A 26867-nucleotide genomic window follows, 5' to 3' on the forward strand; every position below is an offset into this window, starting at 1 on the left:
TACTGAGCCATGATCATGCCACTGCACTTTAGCCTGGCGGACAGGGTAAAACCGTGTCTCAAAAAAAAACAAAAGACATTTAAAAATGTGTGTTAATACATTATGCCTTATGTGTAATTAAAAAAAATACAACTGTATATATAAAAATTGGTCTTATAATTAAAAACAAATTTTGCAAGATCAGGCTGGGCGCCGTGGCTCACGCCTGTAATCCCAGCACTTTGGAGGCCAAGGTGGGCAGATCACTTGAGGTTAGGAGTTTGGCCAACATGGTGAAACCCCATCACTTGTAAAAATGCAAAAATTAGCTGGGCACAGTGGTAGGCCCCTGTAATCCCAGCTACTCTGGAGGCTGAGGCAGGAGAATTGCGTGAACCTGGTAGGCAGAGGTTGCAGTGAGCCGAGATCACGTCACTGCACTCCAGCCTGGGTGACAGAGGAAGACTCCGTCTCAAGAAAAAAAAAATTGGCAAGATCTTAGCATTTATTAAAACTGAGAATGGGTGAGTAGATGCTTGTTATAGTATTCTTTGTAATTTTCCAAGAACGTTTGAAGTTTTTTTTTTTTTTTTTGAGACAGACTCTCGCTCTGTTGCCCAGGCTGGAGTGCAGTGGTGCGATCTCGGCTCACTGCAAACTCCGCCTCCTGGGCTTATGCCATTCTCCTGCCTAAGCCTCATGAGTAGCTGGGACTACAGGTGCCCGTCACCACACCTGGCTAACTTTTTTTTGCATTTTTAGTAGAGACAGGGTTTAACCATGTTAGCCAGGATGGTCTCGATCTCCTGACCTCGTTATCTGCCCGCCTTGGCCTCTCAAAGTGCTAGGATTATAGGCATGAGCCACTGAGCCTGGCCCTGAAATAGTTCTTAATTTAAAAACTGGGCCGGGCGCAGTGGCTCACGCCTGTAATCCCAGCACTTTGGGAGGCCAAGGCGGGTGGATCACGAGGTCAGCAGATCAAGACCATCCTGGCTAATAACATGGTGAAACCCCATCCCTACTAAAAACACAAAAAATTAGCTGGGCATGATGGTGGGCGCCTGTAGTCCCAGCTACTCGGGAGGCTGAAGCAGGAGAATGGCGTGAACCCAAGAGGCAGAGCTTGCCTTGAGCCGAGATCGCGCCACTGCACTCCAGCCTGGGCGACAGAGCGAGACTCTGTCTCAAAAAAAAAAAACAAAAAACTGAGGGAAAGAGTGACTGGAGTTGAAGTGAATGTAGATAGAAGAGACAGCTCTAAAATGTTTGGTTGTGAAAGGGGACAGAGAGAAGACAAGAGTTGTTTCATGGTTTCTGGTGTTTCTTTGAATTTGACTCAATAGTTTCACCTGTCAACGAAGGTGGGATGGGAGGTTTGAGGAGGGTGGAAAGGGTGTGAGATAGTCATGTTTGGAGAACTGAAGCTTGCTGGTTACAGAAAGTCATGTTGCCGGGCGGTTTGGGGTGTCTGCTTGAGGTGGTGATGAGTCTGCCCAGCTGGTGGCTTTTTTCCAGCAAAGCTCAGTGGTAGGAGTTTAGACCTGAAGCGTGCCTTTGTAGTCAGCCAGTCCTCAGATTTTGCTGCCAGTCAGCTGTGGTGAAAGGTGAGAGAGAAAGTATCATGAGTGTGGACTTCAGGGTAGATCAAGAGAACCTAGTCAGGCTAGGAGGGGTTGATAAATGGAAAATGGAGAGGCCAAGGATCGTAGGTCACGTTGCTGAAGCTTGAGGGCGGGAGGCAGAATAGGGGCACAGTCTTTGGAGTATTGGTTTCTTAAGGGGAGTGTGTTCTCTGGTTTTGACAAAAGCCGGCAAGTACCCTCTGAGTTGGCTGGCTGAAGAGTAGAGGATCACCTCACTGGAGAGAGCGGTCAGGAAGTTGCCTAGTGTAAGAACAGGAATAGGTGTGGAGAAAACAAGGCAGGCTCTAAAGTCTGGGGAATGACTGGGGGTTAACATGATGGTGGGAACCTCAGATGAGCTCGGGGAGCAATAGTCTAGAACTGCACTGTTCAGGACAGTCCTGCCAACAGCCACTATTACTGTTTAAATCAATCATGTCAACCTAAAATGAGTGACAGAGACTGACTCTCCAAAGAAATTTATTTGGAAATGTTGGGGGTTTGCAATCTGGAGTACGCATGCTGTAGTGAACCATAAGCGTATCCAAAGGGGTTGGGACACAGGAAGCTTTAAAAGACAAAGGGCAGTCCACAGTCCACTAAGCTATTTTAAAACAAAGACCACTGGTTACAGGAGCATGTTGCGGGCATTAGCATTAGCTCAGTGGTGGAGACATCCCTTGTTAGGGATGTTTCTTTGTACAAGCAGCTTATTATCTGGAATACTGTGATTCTGAGGAATTCAGAATAGTTCCCATAATCAGCATCTGTGTGAGAGGCTGCTCCTTTGTACCTCCCAGCTCCATTTTGTGGGAGTTTGACATTAGTGACTCCATTTTGATACTGAAAACTTTCATTATTAAAATTAACATTTTATAATTGGTTCTTCAGTCTCACTAGCCACATTTCAGGTGTTCAGTAGTGACACCTGACTTGTGACTGCTGCATTGGACAGTGCAGATAGCGTTTCTGGTTTTGCAGAAGATTCTGTTGGACAGTGCTGGTCTGAAGGGAACAAGAAGGGCAGCCCTGCTTCCTTCAGCACCTTACCCTCAGCTACAGTAGGGGCACAGAGTGTAAAGGGTGTGAAATGCCTGAGAGACAGTGAGGGGAATGTTCAGAGCCACAAGTACCTGAATCTTGACGAGATTCAGGAGTAACAGAAACCTAGAACAACAGTTAAGTTGAATCATAAAACTGTAAAATAAATTGTATCCAAAATATAGATTGTTACATGTGATTTTTAGTGTACAAATGTGTAAATACTGTTTGAGAGCAGATTGTTTTATATGCACATGCAGTCTGAATTGAAGTGCAGACCTTTATAATGCCTGACAGTTTTCATTCTAATAGCACACTAGCAACTTCAGACGTCAGCAGGCGGAAATGGCTGATTCCAGGTGCAGAGTATTCCATCTTTACTGGCCAGCCTCTGGACACCCAGGACAGTAATGTGGATAACCAGCTGGAGGAAACCTGTAGCCCTGGGTGAGATAACTTCGCTAAAGATTCTATTGAGGGATGTTATGCTTCCTTAGAGATTTCAATTGCTTTTAGTTCAGGAAGCCCTCTCTTTGGTTCTTTAATGTCTTAATTTTGAGAACCTGATTTTTATTTTACTTTGAAAGGCTACTACTTTTAGAATATTTTACTTCCATGAGCTCTGCCGAGCTTCCGCACCTGTGCTCAGTGGCACGGTATGGGTTTGTGATTGGGATAGGATGTCGATCCTCAGGCCAGGTGTGGTGGCTCACGCCTGTAATCCCAACACTTTGGGAGGCCAACGTGGAGGATCGCTTGAGCCTAGGAGTTTGAGACCAGCTTGGGCAGCATGACAAAGTCCCACCTCTACAAAAAATAAATATATTAGATGGGCGTGGTGACATGCGCCTGTAGTTTTAGCTACTTGGGAAGCTGAGGTGGGAGGATTACTTGAGCCTGGGGAGCTCAAGGCTACAGTGAGCTATGATTGCACCACTGCACTCCAGCCTGGGTGACAGAGTGAGACCTTGTCTAAAAACAAACAGAAGATGTAGATCCTCTCCCCCTTCAGATGGCTCTGGCCAGCCCGAGCCCCGAGCCTACATGAGCAGCCCCAGCCGCTTACTCCAGGGTGCTGTGCAGATGCTGTTCCTCTAAATATAGGACTAGAAGGATGGGAAAGCACTGTATGCAGGTTTAATTTATTTGCATTGCAAAGCATGCTTATTGTGGAATATAATTGTCAACTCTGTTATTCCCCTAACAACCCCAGTAAAGTGTGTGTTTTAGCTTGGACTGTTATAACAAAGTACCACAGACTGGGTGGCATAAACAACACACATTTCTTTCTCTACCTCTGGAGGCTGGAAGTGCAAGATCAGGGTGCTGAGTGTTTGGTGAGGGCCCTCTTCCTGGTTATGTCCTCACATGGCCTTTCCTTGCTGTGTGTGCACAGAGAGAGCGCTCCTGCCTCTTTCCCTTTTTCATAAGGGCATTAATCCCATCTTGGAGGCTTCACCCTCATGACCTCATCCAACCCTAATTACCTCTTAAAGGCCCCACCTCCAAACACCATCACATTGAAGATTAGGGCTTCAACATGTATGTTTGGTGTGGGGGCGGGGGGCAAGATACAGACGTTCAGTCCATAGCGCTGTATGTCTTAAAATTATTGTTTAAGGCACCGTTCACCTCTGGAAAAGGATTCTTCACCTGGAAGTTCATCAACAAGCTTGTTGATAAAAAAGCAAAGAGAGACTTCAGACACGCCGATCATGAGAGCTTTAAAAGAACTTGATGAGGGAAAAATGTTTAAAAATTGGGGGACACAGACAGAGAAAGAGGACACCTCAAATAGTGAGTATTTCCTTGTTTGAGATAGACGGATATAGATATCTTTTCCCCATTTATATTACCTTCGTTAAAATTAAAATATTTAGGTAATGAAATTAAAAGTTTTAGCTCTGTAAACTTGCTATTTTACTGCTACTTCAGCCCCATTTCATAGAGAATTGAATGTCCTAGTTAATAATTTATCACAGTTCTGGCATAACATGTACCTTTTGTACAAAGCCAGTTGCATCTTACATTCTGATTATGAAAAAGGCTTACATGGCATTTTTTTTTTTTTTTTTTTTTTTTGAGACAGAGTCTCACTCTTTTGCCCAGGCTGGAGTGCAGTGCGTAATCTCAGCTCACTGCAAACTCCACCTCCCAGGTTCAAGCGATCATCCTGCCTCAGCCTCTCAAGTACCTAGAATTACAGGCGCCCTCCATCACCCCCGGCTAATTTTAATATTTTTAATAGAGACGGAGTTTCACCATGTTGGCCAGGTTGATCTCGAACTCCTGGCTTCAAGTGGTCCACCCGCCTTGTCCTCCCAAAGTGTTGTGATTACAGGTGTGAACCACTGCTCCTGGCCTTACATGGCATTCCTAAGGATATTTGAAAAATTCCTGTCGGTCCATCTTACTTGCACACATCAGAAAGCTGTGATAGGCATTTGGTATTCATGAAGTGAGATATAAAATTTCCTCTTCTTTCTTGGTTACCGAGCATCTGTAGATAAGTCAAGTAGTGTCTTTAATACTGTGTTTTTTCACAGGTCCAGGTCACCAATACGTTTCTCTCCTTTGCCACTATGCTTGCTTGCTGAGACCCCTCAGTCATCCTGCCAGCGTCTTTGGGGTTACATCTCCCAAGCAGTGTCTCTTAGTAAATAAATTAGTAACCTGCTTTCTAAAAATAACCCTCTTGAAAGTCACCTTGAATGCTGATTGTAAACAGGGAACCAGAATGAATTCATTATAAACTCCCATATTTTTCTTCATCAAGCATTTTTTATCATTATAATGTGGTGCATTTGCAAATAGTCGTTATGACCTAGCTGGTGAGAATAAATGCTTTGAGCAGAACCTAAGCTGTGGGGCTTGGTGTGTAACCATGTGTAACCACCTGTTAATAAAGGTGGATAACTGAAGCTTAGGCTTGTTTTGATTTGTTTTTTGTTTTGCTTTTTTTTGGTCTGCTGTAGTAAATCCTCAGCAAACTGAAACTTCAGTTAATGCAAGTCGTTCTCCAGAAAAGTGTGCCCAACAGAGACAAAAGAGACTTAATTCGGCCTCACAGAGATCATCATCTTTACCACCTTCAAATCGTAAATCAAGTACTCCAAGTAAGAGTTAGATGTGTACATCTCTTGGGTTCAAAAGCGTGATCTCTGAGTCAAATCTATTTGTGCCCGCTGCTTGCCCGTTTCTGGCTTCTCTTGTATCCTCAGCACCTAGTAGAGTTCTCTGAGCAGAGGACCCCTAAATAAGATCTTGTTCATAAATAAAATTGTCTGATCACACAGATACTACAAATGTAAATGAAGAAATCTGTTTATTAAAGTGAGATTTTTTATTGTGTCCAGTAAATTGTTTACAACTAATACTAATAATTTATTGTGTCCACTAAATTGTTTGCAACTAATACTTAAAAAGACTTCAGAGTTTTTAAGATAGTAGACAGCTCAAAACATTAATTCCATCAAATTAATCCAAGCTGGTCTGCATATATACTTCTGATGTATTTGATCTCAAGTACTCAGCATTAGTCACCGTTTTTCTTTAGCCAATTACAGGTTGGTTTTAAAGTTGAAGCATTGAATTTCTGTCCAGAATTTCCATTTTCACACCAGCTGAGGAGATTCTTATTATTGTGTTATAGGAATGTTCAGTAGTGTACTGCTGTTTCCATCTTATTTCCAGTCGACTTCTAAAATCCTGAAAAACCAGTTTTGAGTCAGAGTGCTGAAAGTACAGTCTGATATACTACAGTGTTACAGTGGTTACCTCTAGGTGTTAGGATTATGAGTGATTTTATTTTTTTGTACACTCTTATTTCTCAAAGTTTTACGTTGAAATTATATTCCTTTCAAAATTAGAAAAAAAATACTGAATAAGAAACTGTTATGCTGATACATATGGAAGGAAAAGAATATTTCCTCTTCATTTTCTTCTATAGCAAAAAGAGAGATTATGCTAACACCAGTGACTGTGGCTTATAGTCCAAAGCGATCCCCTAAAGAAAACTTGTCCCCAGGATTTAGTCATCTGCTTAGCAAAAATGAGAGCAGTCCGATTCGGTAAGTTCTCTAAAATTGTAGAATAAAGTTTACTATATTAGTGATTTTTTTCCAAATGTTGACTTATGTTTCTAGCTATCACTAATTTTTCAGTTACCAGTGGGAACTCCGTGAATTTCATTTAAATCATAAGTGAATGTCATACTACAACTAAAGTACTGCAGTACAATGAACACAGTTTTTAACTATGTAAACTTGCTACTACTAGATTTTAAATATCACCTCAGCACCCCGTTCAGCTTTTGTATGTAGAATGATAGTTCTTTGTTTTCCTGAAAAGGTTTATGATACGGGAAAACTTTTGGGCCATTTGTACAGGAAAGTGGGCTTTACTGGTATGGCCCTGCCACCAAATGCATGTTTACCTGTGCTGCTGAGAATCTGTCCCCTCCGAAGTGTGGGCAGCTGTGTGTGCTATTGGCGGGGAGGGATGTTGCTTCTTGGTTCCAGACCCAACTCTGTCAGGCTTTTGCGGAGATGAGTTAAGCACATTGAACCTCAGTTTCCTCTTCTATAAAACGGGGATAATAATAACTACCCTGCTTACTTCATAAGGTTTTTATAAAGATCAAATGAGATAATGTATGGGTAAGTGTTTTAAGTCTTTAGTTTGTAAATACAATTTTGTTAGAAAATAGAAATAAAATTTCAGTTTTAGACAATTACATAACCAGCTTTCTTTTAAGAAAATACATAAATATGTGAGTTAGCTGGATGCCAGCTCATCTTTGTAGTGGAGATAGGGAAAATCAGTTAACATTTTTTTTCTCACAAGTAACTTGCTTCATTCAATAGATTTGATATACTTTTGGATGATTTAGATACTGTTCCTGTGTCTACATTACAACGTACCAATCCAAGAAAGCAACTCCAGTTTCTTCCTCTAGATGGCTCGGAAGGTATCTTTTCCTAAAAAATATTAGTTATGGTTTTAATCATTCATTTTTTGAGATTCTGGTATCTCTCAGTGTTCTAAATATTGTAATATCTTGCACTTAAAAATTTTCCTACTCAAGAGCGTCTGAAACTAAGCACTCATGATGCTACGTGTTGTTATGTCAATGTTGTTATCCTCATTGAAAAGTTGGGAAACTGAGGTACAGGGAATGTTGATGTTTAATTACCAGAGCCACACTGTTCAGTTATTCTCTTTACTTTTATTCTCTATATGCAGCTTAGGCTTTGGGTAACTTTTTTTTCTCATTTATATTCTAAATTGGAATAAAGCTATAAGACAATGTATGTGAAATCACTTGGGTAGGCCCTCAAAACATTAACTGTTTAGTGTTGGTGTATGTCCACTAAATGTGATGTATTATTTAGTTTTTAAGCTTTTTTTTTTTTTTTTTTTGCTTTAAGTTTACTTAAAGTTCATTTATGTTTACATGAAGTTTGCTTAAGTTCATTAAGGGAAGTTGCAAAGATTGTCAAACAGAGGGCAAAGCTTTCAGAATTCTTTGGAGAAAAAAGTACTGAGTAAATATGATTGATTATTGTATCTCTTTTCATTACTTTTTTGGGGCATATAGCAGCTATATCCAGAAAGTGAAATTGGGCAACATATTTAATATATATGCAACCTACACGGAAAATTGGTAAGAAATATAAGCAATTTCTCTCCTCTCTGACAGAAAAAACGTATTCTGAGAAAGCCACCGATAACCATGTTAATCATAGCTCTTGCCCTGAACTGGTGCCAAATGGAGTGAAGAAAGTATCTGTGAGAACAGCCTGGGAGAAGAATAAGTCAGTTAGCTATGAACAGTGTAAGCCGGTTTCAGTCACTCCACAGGGGAATGATTTTGAATATACGGCAAAAATTCGGACCCTAGCTGAAACAGAACGATTTTTTGATGAACTTACAAAAGAAAAGGACCAGGTAAAAACAAACAAATATTTTTAAAAATTGTTTTCTGAACTTAATGCTTATGCCTAAGGAGAAGGGAATTATTGAGTCAAACCTGTCTCAGGAAATTACAATGGGATAACATACCAGAGCTGTGCTAGCAACAGATTTGAGCCATGTGGTCGTTACTAATTGACAGAGGGAAATTAAGTTGAGATGAAATGGACAAGGAAATACTAAGCCAAAATCTTTTCTTTCCATTCTGAGTGATAAACCTCCCTGCCGGTAATTTAAACATATTTTTTTCGTGTGTTAACAGATTGAGGCAGCACTAAGCAGGATGCCTTCTCCTGGAGGACGAATCACTTTACAGACAAGATTAAATCAGGTGAAATGGCTTAGCTTGAATCTGCTTTAGAGGCTTGATGCCAGTCAGTGTTCCAGTTATCTAAGAGGGGTTTAAAAAATCATGGCACAGTGAAAATTAGACACACTGAAGCAGCAGTCAAAACTTTTAGCTTTTACGGGAAGTGTTTGATTATAGCAATTTTATAACTGCAAGCTAGCTTTCAGGAATAAAAATTGATTTTACCTTTAGACTTAGAGAAGAAGGTGTTCATGCCCTTGTATTTTCAAGAAACTAACTTGAGAGCAAATGGCAATATGCTTTTCAACAGATTTTACATTAAGTTAGTGCTCACAGATTGCCTCTCTTTTTGTTTGATTTCTCGCTCCTCAAATCTGTAATTTATTTCTGAACTCCTTTCCATTAGCAAGCAGATAAAATGGTTACACTTTGGAAACTGAATAGCTGTAGAGGTTCAAAAAGTGAGCCGTAGGCCGGGCGCAGGGGCTCACGCCTGTAATCCTAGCACTTTGGGAGGCTGAGGCTGGTGTATCACCTGAGGTCAGGAGTTCCAGCCACTGCGCCCAGCCCCCAACTTCTTTTTTTCTGACTTTGTCTTTTTGTTCTGATAAATTTTAGTCAATAATTTATAGGCCGGGCGTGGTGGCTCATGCCGGTAATCCCAGCACTTTGGGAGGCTGAAGTGGGCGGATCACCTGAGGTCAGGAGTTTGAGACCAGCCTGGCCCACATGGTGAAACCCCGTCTCTACTAAAGTACAAAAATCCGGGCATGGTGGGCAGGGGGACACCTGTAATTCCAGCTACTCAGGAGGCTGAGGCAGGAGAATTGCTCCAACCTGGAAGGTGGAGGTTGCAGTGAGCCAAGATGATGCCACTGCACTCCAGCCTGGGTAATAGAGCAAGACTCAGTCTTAAAAAAAAAAAACAAAAAAAAAACTTTCAATTGAACTTTTCATGTTATGAAATATCTTTCTATAACATCCTTTTAAATTAACGTACAATATTCCATCAGCAGTAACATATTTAACCAAGAATATTTTAGTAGAAATTTGGGTTGCTTCTAATTTTGGATATCGTAAATAAGGCTGCAATAAAGTTCTTAAACGTATCTCTTTGCACATATAAGTATTGCCTTAGGAATCATTCCCAGAAGTAAAAATGCTAGGTCCAAAGAAATGCAAATTTCTAAGGATTTGGATATATGTCAAGTTGTAACCCAGGATGTTTGAGACAATTTCTACTCCTACCTGCAGTGTATGAAGATAAGCTCTTCCCCATCCTGAAACCTGTATTTTTTGGGGGGGACAAAAAACTGCCATGGCCAGGTGCAATGGCTTATGCCTGTAATCCTAGCACTTTGGGAGGCCGAGGTGGGTGTATCACGAGGTCAGGAGTTCGAGACCAGCCTGGCCAACATGGCAAAACCCCATCTCTACTAAATATACAAAAAATTAGCCAGGCGTGGTAGTGCACGCCTGCAGTCCTAGCTACTCGGGAGGCTGAGGCATGAGAATCGCTTGAACCCGGGTGGTGGAGGTTGCATTGAGCTGAGATCGTGCCACTGCACTCAGCCTGGGTGACAGAGCAAGACTCCGTCTCCGAAAAAGAATAATAAAAAAAAAAATACCTGCCAATGTGATCGCTTTTTAAAAGCTGTGGGGTTGTCTTGGCTAATCTTTTATTTATCTAGTTTGGAGACGGAATCTCGCTCTGTCACCAGGCTGGAGTGCAGTGACACAATCTCGGTTCACTGCAACCTCCAACTCCCTGGTTCAACTGATTCTCCTGCCTCAGCCTCCCGAGTAGCTGGGATTACAGGCACATGGGCCCGGCCTAATTCAAAGATGTTTTGAGGCTGAGCACAGTGGCTCATGCCACTGTAATCTCAGCACTTTAGGAGGCCAAGGTGGGCGGATCACTTGAGGTCAGGAGTTTGAGGCCAGCCTGGCCAACGTGGTGAAAGCCTGCCTCTACTAAAAATACAAAAAAATTAGCCGGTTGTGGTGGTGTGCCTGTAATCTCAGCTACTTGGAGGCTGAGGCAGGAGGTTCAGTTGAACCCAAGAGTTGGAGGTTGCAGTGAGCTGAGATTGCACCACTGTACTCCAGTCAGGGCAACAGAGTGAGACTGTATCTCCGAAAAAAAAAAAAATTGAGACAGAGTTTGATTCTCTTCTTAGGTTTCTCTTTTAATTTTTTTGAGACAGGGTCTCATTCTGTCACTCAGGCTGGAGTGCATTGGCATAATCATAGCTCACTGTAGTCTTGACCTCTGAGGCCTCAGCCCCTTGAGTAAGCTAGGACTACAGGCATGCACCACCACACCTGGCTAATTTAAAAAATTTTTTTGAGGCGGGGCATTGCAGCATTGCCCAGGCTGGTCTCAAACTCCTGGCCACAGGTGATTCTCCCACTTTGGTCTCCCAAAGTGCTGGGATTACAGGTGTGAGCCACCATGCTTGGCCTTATTTTTCTTTTCAAAAATGATACATGGCTGGGTGTGCTGGCTCACGCCTGTAATCCCAGCACTTTGGGAGGCTGAGGTGGGCAGATCAGATCACCTGCAGTCAGGAGTTCAAGACCAGCTTGGCCAATATGGCAAAATCCTTCTCTACTAAAAATATAAAAATGAGCCGGGCATGGTGGTGGGCACCTGTAATCCCAGCTACTTTTGAGGCTGAGGGAGGAGAATCGCTTGAACCTGGGAGGCAGAGGTTGCAGTGAGCTGAGATTGTGCCACTGCACTCCAGCCTGGGCAACAGAGCGAGACTCCGTCTGCCCCTCCCCACCCCCCAAAAAAGTGGTATGCGTATATATGTATGCAGAAAAAATAGGAAAGAGGAACAGTTTTTTTTTGCTTATTTGTCTTCTTAATTTTCTATATGCTAAGTGTTCTATAATCCTTTTATAATTAAAGAAAAAATTTTTAAGTTTTATTTCAGGACACCATTGGAATTAATACTGAATAAATTAACTAAAATGAGGCTGGGTGCGGTGGCTTACGCCTATAATCCCAGCACTTTGGGAGGCTGAGGTGGGTGGATCACTTGAGGCCAGGAGTTTGAGACCAGCCTGGGTGACATAGTGAGACCTTGTCTCTGCAAAAAAAAATGTTTAAAATCAGCCAGGTGTGGTGGTGCCTGCCTGTAGTTTCAGATACTCGAGAGGCTAAGGTGGAAGGATTGCTTGAGCCCAAGAGTTTGAGGCTGCAGTAAGCTATGATCATGCCATTACAGTTCAGCTTTGGGTGACAGAGCAAGACCCTGTCTCAACAAAAACACAGAAGTATGTATAATGATATATAGTCCAGGTATTATTTAACAGTAATATTCTTTATTTTAAAATAGCAATTGTTAATTCATTGTGAAATCTATTTTTTTTTAGAAAAGTATCCTTCAGTGTTTTTTTTTTTCCTTTTTAACTTAGAAATTTTGGTGAGAAGAAAGTTATTTGATCTATGTATGTGTGGGATGCAGCACTGATCAAATGTGTCCATTTCTTCTGGTGAAATGTGTGAAGCACCTCCTAGGCTCCTCTTGTACTGTTCTCACTTCAGCAGAGCCAAAGGATTATCCTCTTCCAGTTGGTTGTATTGCTATTACTAGAATTTCCATATACTCAATGTGTCAAACATATTGAGAATATTTTAAAGTACAGCAGTTATTTGGAATAGTTGAAAAGCTGATTTATATTGTCCAGTTTAAAAGAAATCATAAGATGATTTGTGTAGAAAGCAAAATAATTGTAATTTTAGTGTTTATACTTGCCCTTTTGCTAAAAGAAAGGTCAGTTTGGTGGTGATTATAGAACTTGGTATAGAATTCTAATTAAACTTTTCCCATTGTTTTCACCTAGGAAGCCTTGGAAGATCGTTTGGAAAGGATTAATCGAGAACTGGGTTCAGTTCGCATGACGCTAAAGAAATTCCATGTTTTGCGCACCTCTGCAAATCTTTGAGATTTGTAGCCATTAAATTTTGAGACATTTTTGTTTGCACTAATGTATAATTATGCAGTCAGAAAAGGCAAACTATTTTGTACTGTTTATAAGCCTTCAAACAGTAGTTTTACAATCATGCTATTCTTACACTTGCTATTTTATACTTCAAATGGCCACATATTTTCAAGATATTTTTGTTATGCTCAGGAATCTCTTGTATATTTTACTATTTAAAAAGCATTATTTTTAAATAGTATATGTCTCCAATTTATATCAAGAATAAGGAAATATAAACAGGGGAAGCAGCTTGTTTCTAAACAAATAGTGTTATCCTTTTACAATTAACTTTGCACACCAATTTTATAAACTTGTTCTACATTGTAAATACAATTCATTTTTAAAAAAATAAAGCTTAATAGCTTCCATAATGATAGACTAGTACATGCTGAATACATAAACAATTACAGTGTACCTTGGATTTCAGGTGTGTTGAGGTTTTTAAAAAATGATAATGCAATTCCTATTTGAAACATGTCTTAGAGTGAATATCAGAATAGTAATAATGGACTCTTGGAAAGCTTTGAAAACTACATGAATATAACTCATTTTCTTTAAACTTTATTGTCTGTAAGAGAAAAATGAGAAAGATTGTAATTCTCTAATTTTATCTTTTCTAAAAAAGTTAAACAATTGGAGAGCCCGCTCTGGAGGGCTCTCAGCGTAGCTCTCTGCCCATTGTTCTGAATTAACTTGTGTCCCACCCTGGACAATAAATGGACAGATAAACCCTTTGAAATACAAGCCACCACCCCATGAGGGATTAAGAGGGCAGCCTGGTTTTCTTAGTGTGCATGGCTTCAGCTGTCCGTCGTAGTTGTCATCTGGATATGTTCACCCCTTTCCACTCCTTCACCCTGGCCAAAAGGAAAATATTTCCATTGTAGGTGCTGTAAGAACACTAGACTTTAGATCATCACAATCTACTGTATTTGTTAATGGACAGGGAGTGTGTCCAGATGGAGCCTGGTGCCTTCCCCTCAGCCTTGCAGAGGGCTCCAACCCACTGCCTCTGTGGTAGCCGCTGGCTCTCAGAAGTAGCGCGTGGGCAGGAGTCTCTCCTCTGATCCAGGAGCATTGGCAGGTTTGTGTTGGGACTGCTGGTTAAGTTGGAGCTGTGTAACCGCTTACTTTTTGGTAGCCAGTCAGAACACAGTTCCCCACATAATTCCCGCTCGGTACATGTTGATAAACAGACTCATCCAAACTTTCAAAATGGATTCGTACTAAACATGCTCAGATTTTAAATTTTGGTTTGCTTTTGAGCTTTTCCTCTTTATGTGGCTCTTAATAATAAGTAGTTAGAATGAACCAAGCCATCCCAGTTATTCCAAGCAGGCTTTCAAACGACCTTTGAGCACCCTTCACCTGGCTGGTCCCCAGGCCAGGGGTCCGCAGCCCTGCTCCCTTCTCAGCAAGGAGTGCGGCCTGTCTGACAGTGCAGTTGAACCTTTGCTCCCTACTCCTGCAACTTTTGAAGACTTCAGGCTAATCAAAATTACTTATAATTAGAATCAAGTGCCTTTATTCTTGTTTTTTATTTTTATTTTATTTTATTTATTTATTTTTTTAGATGGAGTTTTGCCCTTGTTGCCCAGGCTGGAGTGCAATGGCATGACCTCAGCTCACTGCAAACTCTGCCTCTCGGGTTCAAGCGATTCTCCTGCCTCAGCCTCCCGGATAGCTGGGATTACAGGCATCTGCCACCATGCACAGCTAATTGTGTATGTGTGTGTGTATCTTTTTTTTTTTTTTTTTTAGTAGAGATGGTGTTTCACCATGTTGGCCAGGCTGGTCTCAAACTCCTGAACTCATGTGATCCGCCTGCCTCGGTCCCCCAAAGTGCTGGGATTACAGGCATGAGCCACCACATCTGGCCTATTCTTGGTATTCTTTATTTTTGGTTTTCTAGCCTTAAAAAAAAAATCTAGTCTTGGTAAAGAAAATGTTCATTTTAATCAAGCTCCAGTACAGGTTGTGTCAAGACCTAGTAAGACCACCTTTAATGTGTTCCTGGATATGATGTTAAAAACTAACTTGAAAATTGTTAGGATATTTCCTTGTTCCCTACTTTCATTGTAAAATCTACTACATTCTTAAGAATTAAAAAATGCCATTTCAGAAGAGATGATAGTTTTATCTTGCCAAGGAATTATCTTCTTAGTAGCCTATATTGGCTTATTCCAAAAAAGGCGTTAAGCTCCATCAAAACATCTTCTGCGCCTCTCTCTCAGCATATGCTTTGATATTTGAAGTGTGTAATAGATTGGAGCTATCAGTCACTTATTTCTAAAAAATGTATTCTTTTTTCTTCATAGCTGTGAAGAGGGATACCAAGGAAAATTCTTTCTGCTATCTTTCTCTTTGGTAATGCTTATCTTATGAACACTCAACTGAAAAAACACTCCACCTAAAAGTAGGAAAGATGGCAATTCTAAATAGCAGCTATTATCCCGGGGTGTAAACTATTTTTGTTGTTGGCTTGGGGCTGTGCTGCAGGTATTAATAGTTAAAAAAAAAAAAAAAAAAAAAAAACCCTAAGCAAATCTGCCACTTCTGAGAAGTGCCTTTTAAAATGCAAATAGAAAGTGGACTCTCCTGATGCCTGGATCTGCCCCCTTCCTTGCCCTTGCTAAGCCTCTGTTTGCAGGAGCTACTCCTGAGGTATGGAAATGGCCTTTGCAACTGAAGGACTTTTCCAACTGAAGCAACACATGTAGCTAAAGTGGCCGTGCTAGGGCTGTGCAGAGCTGGGCTCAGGGGACAAGAAAGGAGAAACTTGGAGCCAGAGAGACCTGGGTCACATCCTGGCACAGGCCTGCCTTCCTCAGCTATAGGATGAAATAAGAAAACTCCTTTCATTAAGGGAGATTTTGTAAAGTGCCTGGTGCTTAGTAAGTGCTCAAGAAGTATTATATTTCAGATTCATTGTGTTAAGTAGGCTTTTGAGGTAGCATACTTTTTTTTTTTTTTTTGACACGGAGTCTAGCTCTGTTGCCCAGGCTGGAGTGCAGTGGTGTGATATCAGCTCACTGCAACCTCTGTCTCCTGGGTTCAAGCTATTCTCCTGCCTCAGCCTCCCGCGTAGCTGGGATTACAGGTACCACATCTGGTTAATTTTTGTATTTTCGGTAGAGAGGGGGTTCTCACCATGTTGGCCATCCTGGTCTTGAACTTTTGACCCCAAATGATCCGCCTGCCTTGGCCTCCCAAAGTGTTGGGATTATAGGCATGAGCCACTGCGCCCAGCCTTGAGGTAGCATACTTTTTGAAATAAAAAAGTAGATTATGTCCCAAGAAGTTGACCTAAAAACTGCCTTGGACTGACATTTGTGAGGTGGTCTAAGATGTTCTCTTCATGCTTTGCAAAAAAATGAGCTTTTTTGGAGTTTAAATTGAGCTTCCCTCTGGTGTGTTTGGTTTTTTAACCACCAAAAATTTAACAAATTTGATAACCGTCACGTGTAAGTTCAGAAAGCACTTTGGTCTTAATTGGTGACTTGGGGGTTATTTCATATAAATATAGGCTGTTTTTCTAAAAATTATTGCCAGTATCCTCCAAATAATTGCCCCTTCAAATGTTTCATCTAAAGGTGACAGCCTGTGGGCAGAACCACGCACAGGAAGTGCCTGCAAGTGGGTGTTAGGAGATATATGTGGAGTCTGTGATAGCCAACCAAAACCTGTCCCCTTCTCGCTCAGAAAAGCCACGTGCTTTGCTGGACACTGCTTGAAATCTGAACCCTGCACCTTACATATGTAGTAAAATTAGACACTTTTGTCACTTTAATTTTTAGATTATCTCAGAAATTTTCACTAGATTTCAATGTGCCACTTGTGCTATGAGTCTTTAAGAAGCTTTAAAAAATAAATGCACACCTGTAGCCTTTTAGGGTTCAGACAGGTAGATTATATTTACCTGTCATGAGGGACCATGTATGGTTGACAGTTGCAGGTTTGATTAAATCCACTATATTGCACAAATTTTGCTGGAAATAATTTCCTGCCCTGCCAAGAGCTCTATGGTAGTTTGATGATAAACTACCCCTGTATTCTTAGGAAATGTGTTACTAAGTCTTTTCTGCCTGATTTGTACTTTATTTCCATAGACCCCTCAGATATGTGAGGAATCAAGCCATAAATGTGCATTTGCTGGACATTATATACCATGTCATCTCTATGACTACAGATTTCAAGGATAATTTTTACATCTAACAATTTCACTATAAGAGTGACCGATAATGTGAAAAATGTGCTTTATACAGTGCTGCTGGTGGGTAGACAAGTGCTTGCTGCAGTTCTTTCTGAATCTAGCCAGATGCTGGAGTCGTGAAGCTGTAAGCTCCGCGGGAGCAGGGACCATCTCTTTCTTGCACTACAGGCACTCAATAAATACTCGTGGCTGTGAACTGGCGTGTGGCCTTTGTGTGTTTACTTCCGCTAGCTGGCTGCGGGAGCGGGTTGTTGGTGATTTTAAGTCCCAGGCATAGAGAAGTCCTTGAGTTACGGGTTAAGGGGCGTCCATCCAGGAGCACAGTTCCCGTTGGGACTCTGTGGGCTCCGCAGATCTTTCTGGATGGATCCTAGGGCACCTCTTGGTGGAGGGAAGGAGCTGAGGCGTTCTAGGTGATACGCCTTGGTCCTCCTCTGCGTGGTCATGGTCAGGGTCACCTGGAGGCGAGTCGGGAACGATGGCCTTCCTGGTCCGTTCAGTTGGGTTCTGCCGTGACCCCAGGAGGTGAGCAGCTGTCAGGGGCTCGGCCTCCCCGGCTTCATGTGGAGTCATCTAGGCCGCCTTAATTTTAGCTTGTCCTCTCCCCTCCAGGGGAGCACCGCCCTCTCCTCAGCCTTATAAGGTGATAAATAACTAGGGATGGGTCGCCCATCACCAAGTTTTAGGTGTGTCCTCTTTAGTTTCATGACTTCAGATTTTGCCAAACAAGTCCACCCTGGCTCAACCTAACAAACACCTCATGTTTTTAAGGAATGTCACCATGCGCTCCCCCACCGGGGGCTCTTCCCGTTGGAGAGCCCTGTCGTGCCAGATCATCGGGATTAAACTGTTAGTGATCCTCTTCCAGCTATTCCCTGAGGTGGGGACCCGGACGGCTGCGCTCCCGGCTCTGCCGTTCCCTGGGCCGCGGCCCGGGCGTCCTGAGGGGAGAACGCGGACCCGGCGTGTGGCGAGCACCGCGCCCGGGGCTGGGCTTCGGTGAGCTGCCCGCTGCGCTCTGCCCTCCCTGGTTTACCATTTCGCTCCTAAGAAACTTCATTTTTAAAAATGAGGCTGTTTTAAGAGTCACAGCGGCCGCAAGTGGGCCGGTTCTCGCCCCCGAGTGCGCTCGGCTGCTGCGGACGGTGGGCGAGGAGCCCGGGGCGGGGATACGCGCCGCCGCCCCCGAGTCCAGTCCCGGGCCCTGAGGACACGGGCGAGCAGGGGAGGAGCGGGGGCGCCGCGGCAGGGCCGAGGAACCAGGCGGGCTGCCCAAGTCGGAGAGGTTTCTTCCGGCGGAGGCGGCGGGGCCGGGCCGGGACTCCGCAGGGACGCGCCCCCGCCGCCGCCGCTCCCCCGCGCGGCCTGAGGAGGCGCCGCCGCCACTGAGGGAATGCGAGCCCGGCCCGGCGCGCGCGGGCAGCAGTGGCCGCTGGGGTGCGCGGGGCACGGCGGCGCCGCGGCGTAGAGCTGTCCAGCCGGCCCCGGCCGCCCGCCCGGCGCTTCCTTCTCAGCCCGCGGCCGCCTCAGCGAGAGCCGCCCGCCAGCACGTGCGCCGCCGCCGCCCGCCTGCGACGCCCGGGAGCAATGCCCGCCGGGGCCCTGCCGCTCGCCCGGGGCCAGCAGGCGGCGGGGGCGCGCGGGGCGCAGCCGGCCGGGCCGGGGCCGCGGGGCGGGCGCTCCCGGTGAGGCGGCGTGAGGTGGCGGCGGCCCAGCCGGGGCCCCGAAGAGGACAGAGCCCGCAGCCGCGCCGAGCGGGGTGAGTGCGTCCGGGCGGCCGCTCCGCAGGCCCGCGGTGAGTCCCGCAGTGCCGGGCGCGGGCCGGGGACCTGGGGCGGCGGCTCCCAGAGAGGCCCCGGCCCGCCCGCCCCCCGAGCCGCGGGGGCTGGAGGAGGGAGCGGAGACCCGGGCAGGGAGGAGGGTGTGGCGTGCGGGAACCCCGCTCGGGAGACCGCCCGAGCCTGGCCTCAGTGAGTCGCCGGCCCCGGATTCGTGCCCGAAACGCTGATTTCCGAATTTCCGTCGGTCGCGGCCGCGTGGGGGACCCCCGCCAGGGACAAGTGTCATAGCGGTCGGGGGGCAGGCGTGGGCAGTGCCGGTGCCAGGGCGAGGAAGGGGCTGTCGGGAGGAAGCGGAGGTGAGCCCCCGGCCCGCCTTCTCTGCTTCCCGCCTCCAGCTGAACGTCCCCAGGCCCGGGCCGTGGCCTCTGCCTGTCGGGGGCCCAGGGTTGGGGTGTGGCCCGTCTCCATCCTCAGTGCCCCCTTCGTGTTGTAATGGGGGTGCCGGCTCTGTCTTCTTCCCACCCCGAATCCTTTCTTATCTGTGGCAGGGCTGTTCAGTGTCCCCCGCCCCAGTGTGCACTGTCTCCCCGCAAGAAATCCCAAACGGCTACTCCAGGTGAACATAGTGCGTGCGGTGCAAATGTCATTTCAAGGCAAGTCCTCCAGGCTTGTCCCCTTTCCACCGACTTGCTCCTGCAGAGACATCCTGCACTCCCTCCCTCCCTCTGAAGTGTGGGCTGGGCGCCTCTCCAAACACGCCGGCCTACCTGCCTCCCCCACCCAGAGTCTGGATTCTTCAAAGGAGACCTCATTGGAACATCTGTCTTTGTCCACAACCAGCTCTCTCCCCGGCCCCCATCTGGGAGTGACCAGAGCTGCTAGGATAGACCCCCCACTTCTGGAGGGAAGGCAGTAAGTGCTCCCCTTCATCTGAATCTCCCCGAACACCCATCCCCCAGACTCCTCTCTGCTCTGAACTCCCACTGCCTGCTATCTCCTGTGTAACTCTTATCACCGTCTGCTGTATTTTATAGTTACTTTTCCATCTGCCTTATCTCCCCTGCTGGACGGTGAGCTCCCGGGCTGGAGTTGATTCATCTCTGGTCCCCTGCCCTGGTCAGTACCCTGCGTGCAGTCAGTGTCTCTGTGGAGCAGAAGGCCCTCCAACGCTTGCCTCCAGGACCGTAGCTTGTCTGATTCCTGGACTGTTGCTGTTAAATTATTTTCCTTCCATGAAGACACTGTATTCTGTGGTTGGAATGGACTTCCAGCCCTCTCCCACTGCAGAGAGAAACACAATGAGTTAGGAAGGGCTGTTTTTCTTGTAAGGAGTGGCTTGCCAAGTCAACAGGACAGTACATCCTCTGCCCTGAAGATGGCCAGGCACAGACTCTAGATTCTCTGGGTAGTGAGTGTTGAATGGGCCGTTCTCTCTCCTGGTCTTCCCCACCTGCTCAGGCGTGGGTGGCAGCAGGGGAGAGAAGTGGACTGCGGGAGTCGAGAGACTGGGGTTCCAGGCCTGGCTTTTCCCATAACTTGCTACAGGAGCTTAACTAAGTCACTTGGTTTCTCTTGGTTTTGGTTGCACCTTATGGAATCTGAAAGAATTCCTCTGCGTATCTAAGGCCCCTTGGGATCTGGGTCCTGTCTACCTTTTCTGCCTCCTCTCCTACCATTTCATTCATACCCTAAGCTGCAGTCCTCTCAGGCTACCTAGAGGCTTTCAAAAGCATGGTGCTCCCGTGCCCTCCCTCTCCCCAGGTGCCTTCAACTCTTCACTGGTTGAGACCCAGTCTTGGCCTTCACAGGTGGAATTGGTTCCCCTTCTGATTTTCCAACCACCCTAGTCTGACTTGCTTGCCACACAGAATGGCCCTTATCTGTTTACATGTGCCCCCCACTAGACTGTGAACTCCTGGGCAGTTAGTGCTGTGTCACATTTCTCTGCATCCCCAATGCTTCGCTGCACAGTAAGGTACTTAGGAAAATAAGTGAGAGGGTTGGCCTAGATCACCACTGAGAGCCCTTCTTGTCCAGAGTCGATTGCTTATACATTCTCTGTTATGGAGACCCATTGCCTTCCTCCGTGTCTAGAGGCCTGTTTTAACACCAAGCAGATAGATGCTCTCCTAACCAGCCCATCCAGTTAAAGTCTTTCCAACTTGGTCTTCGAGAAGACCAGTCATAGAGGATGTGCAGTTATCTGTAGAGATTAGCAGAGGAAATGTCTGGTACTTTGAGATCACTGCCTTGCTGTTTTTGGAAAAAATGCTGGGGCCGTGTGCTCTTTAATGTAAGTGTAGTGGTATTGTTCCAGTGTCGTTGGCCATGGGCAGGAGGAGCCGCTGCTTATGACCGCAAAGTCAATCCAAAACGAGCCATTGTACGCCAGTTCTCAACTTTGCTTGGATGAGATCAATCTTTTTGCAGATAGTCACCCTGAAAGCTGTTTAACAGGACTCCCTGCCTCCAAACACAGATGTGGCTAAGTGGTCTTTGCACAGCTTCTCTGTAGGTCATTTGGTTGATGTTTATTAAGCTTTTACTGGGTACCCTGGAATGTTATCAAATAGAGCCATGGCAAATCCTCATCTGGTTTACTCTAAAACCATAATCTGAGGCATTTTCCCCTTTTCTAAAGGCTTCTTACAGTGACCCATATTAAAATTTTCTTTTAGAATTTAGGGCCAGGCAAACTTTGCCTTCCCCCAGGAAACTAGGTTGCTTTCTCCTTTGATAATGAAAAGGAAAGTGGGGAAGGAAAACATGTTTTGTTTGTATACTATGCACCATGCAGTGTGTGCTTGGGCCTCCCTGACACACTGTGCAGGGTAGGTTGTATTCTTCCCCTTTTTCCCAGAGAAAGAAGTTGAGACAAACAGAGAGGTCAACTAACTTGCCCAAGTTTCCCTGGATTTGCACTCAGTTCTGCTTCTTTGCCACACTATGTGTGGCTCTTTCTATACCACACTGTCTTTCCAACTGATTATGTTTCTCCTCTTCTCCTTGGCTTCCAGGCTGCTCAGCACACAATGTGATATTCCGTCTAGCAACTGTATTACCCTCAACATCAGCATGTTTATTTCTGCTTTCCTGAACTGTCTCTTTTTCTGTGTGTGTGTTTATGTATAAATCTCTCTATATGTATTTTTTATAAAGTCATCACAAAAGGTTTCTGGAAAACTGTATGGATAAGTGAATTAAATATAGTAAGTAACATTGCTAGCTGGGCATGGTGGTGTGCGCCTGTAGCTGAGATGGGAGGATCCCTTTAGCCTAGGAGTTTCAGGCTGCAGTGAGTTATGACTGTGCCACTGCACTCCAGCCTGGGCAGCAGAGTGAGAAAAGAAAAAATAAAAATAAAAAGGTAACATTGTACCTAACACAGTAACTCACAGTGTGGTTAGGAAGACGAGTCCATGGGTAACAAAGGATATTTGTGATAAGAGTTGTTGAAGGTAGAGTTCAGAGGGAGAGATGCCCTTTCTGGGTAAGGCAGTCAGGGTTGACTTCCTGAAAGAAGTGGGACTTGAAGGGGGCCTTGAAGAATGGGTAGTTTTGATAGTCCACAGCAACTGTAAAGGTGTGTAGGACTTACAGTCTAAAATCTGTGGTTATCACAGTGGCCCTGCAGAACAGGTCTTCTGGTGGGAAAGGAGAGAATTGGTCCAGATATTAAAGTGGGGAGCCTGGTGATGCCTTTTTCAAATCCTCTATATCCTTGATGGAGGGTCCCAGAAGACTGGAGCTGGGAGGGCCTGCACCCTGTTGAGGATGAGAGGCAGAGACTGGCAGAATAGAAGTGATTTGCACAAGACCTCTCTGCTAGCCTGGAACCCAAATCCCTGATTACCGGTTTAATGCTCTTTTTTAAAAGTGACAGCGCTGTACATGGGTCCTTGTTTCCTATAAAATGAGTATGGAGCATTGACCTCCTCACCCCCAGCCTAGCAACACCAGGACAAACCTCTGCTAAACGTTTATGGTCAAAGACATGACGAGTTCTGTTGGGGGGGCAGGCTGGCATTTGCTTAAATTACTCTTTTTTTTTTAACTTTTATTTTATTTTTAAAAAATTATTATTATTTTTAGATGGAGTTTCACTCTTGTCACCCAGGCTGCAGTGCAGTGGTGTGATGTTGGCTCACTGCAACCTCCGCCTCCCAGATTCAAGCGATTCTCCTGCCTCAGCCTCCCGAGTAGCTGGGATTACAGGTGCCTACCACCACACGGGGCTAATTTTTGTATTTTTAGTAGAGATGGGTTTTGCCATGTTGGCCAGGCTGGTCTCAAACTCCTGACCTCCGGTGATCTGCCCACCTTGGCCTCCCAAAGTGCTGGTATTACAGGCATGAGCCACCGCACCCAGCTGTTAACTTTTAAGTTCAGGTGTACAAGCGCAGGTTTGTTGTATCGGTAGACTTGTGTCATGAGGGCTTGTTATACAGATCATTTCGTCACCCAGGTACTAAACCTAGTATCCATTAGTTATTTTTCCTGATCCTCTCCCTCCTCCCACCCTCCACCCTCCAATAGGTCCCAGTGTGTGTTACCCCCCTCTATGTGTCCATGTGTTCTCACCTTTAGCTCCCACTTATAAGAGAGAACTTGTGGTGTTTGGTTTTCTGTTCTTTCATTAGTTTGCTAAGAATAATGGCCTCCAACTTCATCCATGTTCCTGCAAAGGACATGATTTCATTCTTTTTCATGACTGTATAGTATTCTATACTATGTGTATGTATACCACATTTTCTTTTCCAGTCTACCATTGATGGGGCATTTAGGTTGATTCCATGTCTTTGCTATTGTGAATAGTGCTGCAATGAACATACGTGTGCCTGTATCTTTATGGTAGAACAATATTTTTAGTAGAGACGACGTCTTGCTATGTTGCCCAGACTGGTCTGGAACTCCCAGGTTCAAGCAGTCCTCTTGCCTGGGCCTCTCTAAGTGTTGGGATTACAGGTGTGAGCCATTGCGCCTGGCCAAATTACTTATATTAACAACCGCCCTTGCTAGAGGACACAAAGGAGATTAACCAACAGGCAGGGTTCCGGTAACAGACAAATCAAAAACCCAAGACAACCTTGGAGAGAGAGCATGGAAAAATCAGTTTCATACTCTCCTTGTTGAAGTTCCCCATTCTTCGCAAAGCTTTTCCTTGAGTGCCCTTGCCCCTGCAGTCCCTTATCTCTATTGTGGAAAGGGGTCTTATTAAGACCTGGCTAGTCAGAAAGATCAGAGGTCATGATCAGGGACGTCAGCGGGAGTCATGGGTCCAGGGAAAAGGCAGAGTATTACCAGAGCAGCAGCAGGACCCAAGAGACCTTGAGGCTGATTCCAGTCTTGGAGCAGAAGCTGACAGCTCAAACTCCCTATTGGCTGTGGACATGCCAACCTGCAGCCTTAGGAGCACATGACTGTAGGGTGGAATAGCTCTGTCTGAGGAAAGTATATCCTGACTATGCATACGTGTATGCGTAGTCATTTGATTCATATTGTTGGCCATAGTTAGTTTCTTCTTTTTTTTAATTTTTGAGACAGGGTCTCTCTCTGTCTCCCAGGCTGGAGTGCATTGGTGCAATCATTGCTCACTGAAGCCTCAAACTCCTGGGCCCAATGATCCTCCTGCCTCAGCCTCCTGAGTAGCTGGGACTACAGACTTGTGCACCACGCTGGCTAACGTAGTTATGTTCTATAAAGTCCCGCTTCAAACACTGAGTTAGTGAACACTGAACCACTGCTCCTAGGGAAAACACAGGGTTAGGCTCCTTTGAGCCTGTGGGGACAACATTTTCTTTAACCAATCCATATGTAATCTTATTTTATATATGTTTCTGTTAAAAGAGGTCGGGCATGGTGGCTCACACCTATAATCCCAGCAATTTGGGAGGCCGAGGCGGGTGGATTACCTGAGGTCAGGAGTTCGAGACCAGCCTGGACAACATGGTGAAACCTTGTCTCTACTAAAAAGACAAAAATTGGCCGGGCACAGTGGCTCATGCCTGTAATCCTAGCACTTTGGGAGGCTGAGGCGGGTGGATAATGAGGTCAAGAGATCGAGACCATCCTGGCCAACATGGTGAAACCCCGTCTCTACTAAAAATACAAAAATTAGCTGGGTGTGGTGGTTTGCATCTGTAGTCCCAGCTACTCAGGAGGCTAAGGCAGGAGAATTGCTTGAACCCAGGAGGTGGAGGTTGCAGTGAGCCGAGATCGTGCCACTGCATTCTGGCGACAGAGTGAGACTGTCTCAAAACAACAACAAAAAAGACACCCTATTTAATATGTATTATTGATTCATTAACATTAAACTCCTGGCCATCAACACTGTGATTCATGCCTGAATGAAGCTTCTCTAACACAAGAGATTTTCTCTGCACATCATAACCATCTTGCACCCAAGAACTAGACTGCACCTCAGCACTGTGATTGGGGGCCATTCCAAACAGCAAAATCACCAACACAAGCACACAAGTGCCAAAAATGTGGCACTGCACAGACCACAAAAAGGACACTTGTTTCCAATAGGAGAGCTGAGATGGGAAGATAGAGGATGTCCCCTCGTTCAACCTCAGCAGAGAATGTGCCATCAGGCAACTCAAATTTTTTGCCAATCTGCACAAATTCGAAAATGAATTTGAAAGCACCATGAGCATTGATTTTGGGGTTACAGATAAATTTTAGTGACTAGGGTAATTCACAAATATGGAATCCATGGATAGTGAGGATCTGCCACCTTTGGCATCATGTCAGCCCCCATGGTGTATCCAGCCTAGCTCAGGGCACCTCACTATGCTGATGGTACTTAATGGATGAAGACTGGAGCTGCGGGATGAAGCTGTGGGCAGATTCTTGTGTTTGCTTGTCTTAGGTGCTACAGAAAGACAAGCTGTCCTCCATCAGCCCTGCTGTAGCTTCTAGAAGGGCTGCTGCCAGCAGAATGGTGCCCATCTCTCTCCGCTCAAGTCTACAGGTAGGAGGGACCCTGTACTTTCATGCAGAGGGTTCTGGTAGCAGCCCTGCAATAGACTTGGCCTTTCTTAGGAGCTGAGACCAATCCTTCACCCAAAGAAATAATCCTCTTACAGAGGTGTTTCAGGCCAAGATGGGGGGTTCCTGGGGCCCCCATGCCTCAAATTGTGGCCTTCTTATGCCTGGGCTGTCTCAGAGGAAGCTTTCCCAAGTCTTTTGCCTATTGTGTGCCCTCTTAAGAGTTGGTACGTACGTCATACGGATTATTACTGTTTCTCCTCTGCAGAGCTGTTTATTTCCCCTTTGAGAGGTGGCTCCTGGGGAGGGCCTGAATTTTCTCTTTTGGAAGCTGGAGGGCTTCCCTTCCAAGTCTGACTCACAGGCTGTGCTGTGGAGCAGGGCTGTGCACTTTGCTTCTGTTGTCCTCCTGGGATTAGAATCAGGCCCTTGGGCCTCCTGGCCCCGTAGGGAGGGCTCACTGGGCACCAGTATCCTGCATGAGGTCCTGAGCTGGTGGGAGGGCTTGTTATGGGTGCTGCTGGCTCCACCCTCTGCTGTCTCTCTAGACAGCCCCTTGGAGGGAGGGAGGGAGGGAGGGGGGAGGGGGATAGGGATGGGTGTGTCAGAGTAGAAATAGGTGGCTATTCTCAGCTTCCATCAGTGGCGTGAGGTTGTCTGAGAGGCAGAGGCAGGGCTTCCCCGCAGGTGTGGATGCGTGGTTAACACTGGCTTGGCGACGGTGCTCTGGAGAACAGGAGGACATTCTTTCTCTCACACTGAAGGGCCCATTTAATTGCTTTCCTTGGTACTTTATAACAGTTGACTTTTCACTTGCTTTTTTTTTTTTTTTTCATAAGAGGGAGAAAAACTCAATATTTTTTGCAATTAGAATTTTTCCCATGTGGGTAATCACACTGGAAAAAAGCATTTAAATCCTTTGAAAACCACACATAAGTGAGGCTCACGGAGCAGGG

The 26867-nt window shown here is 45.3% G+C and overlaps 2 protein-coding genes across 28 annotated transcripts in view; both read left to right on the plus strand.

Annotated features, from left to right (window-relative positions):
• Positions 1 to 17337, plus strand: part of MPHOSPH9 (M-phase phosphoprotein 9) — a 96856-nt gene extending 79519 nt beyond the window's left edge. For 7 of the 14 annotated variants that reach the window (XM_058425667.1, XM_058425668.1, XM_032168382.2 and 4 more), the window contains 8 exons: positions 2943 to 3092; positions 4267 to 4442; positions 5621 to 5761; positions 6595 to 6715; positions 7511 to 7614; positions 8347 to 8594; positions 8881 to 8949; positions 12784 to 17337. In XM_058425667.1, coding sequence (XP_058281650.1) covers positions 2943 to 3092; positions 4267 to 4442; positions 5621 to 5761; positions 6595 to 6715; positions 7511 to 7614; positions 8347 to 8594; positions 8881 to 8949; positions 12784 to 12885 — 1111 coding nt within the window. In that variant the 3' untranslated portion in view covers positions 12886 to 17337. The other 7 variants (XM_032168383.2, XM_058425669.1, XM_058425670.1 and 4 more) reach the window with 6 other exon arrangements.
• A 1153-nt stretch (positions 17338 to 18490) lies between these two features.
• Positions 18491 to 26867, plus strand: part of PITPNM2 (phosphatidylinositol transfer protein membrane associated 2) — a 226990-nt gene continuing 218613 nt past the window's right edge. For 5 of the 14 annotated variants that reach the window (XR_009209076.1, XR_009209077.1, XM_058425654.1 and 2 more), the window contains exon 1: positions 18496 to 18896. The gene's annotated coding sequence lies outside the window, so the exon portion shown is untranslated. Of the gene's footprint in view, positions 18933 to 26867 lie in introns of all 14 variants that reach the window. The other 9 variants (XR_009209079.1, XM_058425662.1, XM_058425653.1 and 6 more) reach the window with 7 other exon arrangements.

This window comes from Hylobates moloch, unplaced genomic scaffold (assembly GCF_009828535.3).
Source record: "Hylobates moloch isolate HMO894 unplaced genomic scaffold, HMol_V3 SCAFFOLD_12, whole genome shotgun sequence".
In the NCBI taxonomy this organism is placed as follows: domain Eukaryota; kingdom Metazoa; phylum Chordata; class Mammalia; order Primates; family Hylobatidae; genus Hylobates; species Hylobates moloch.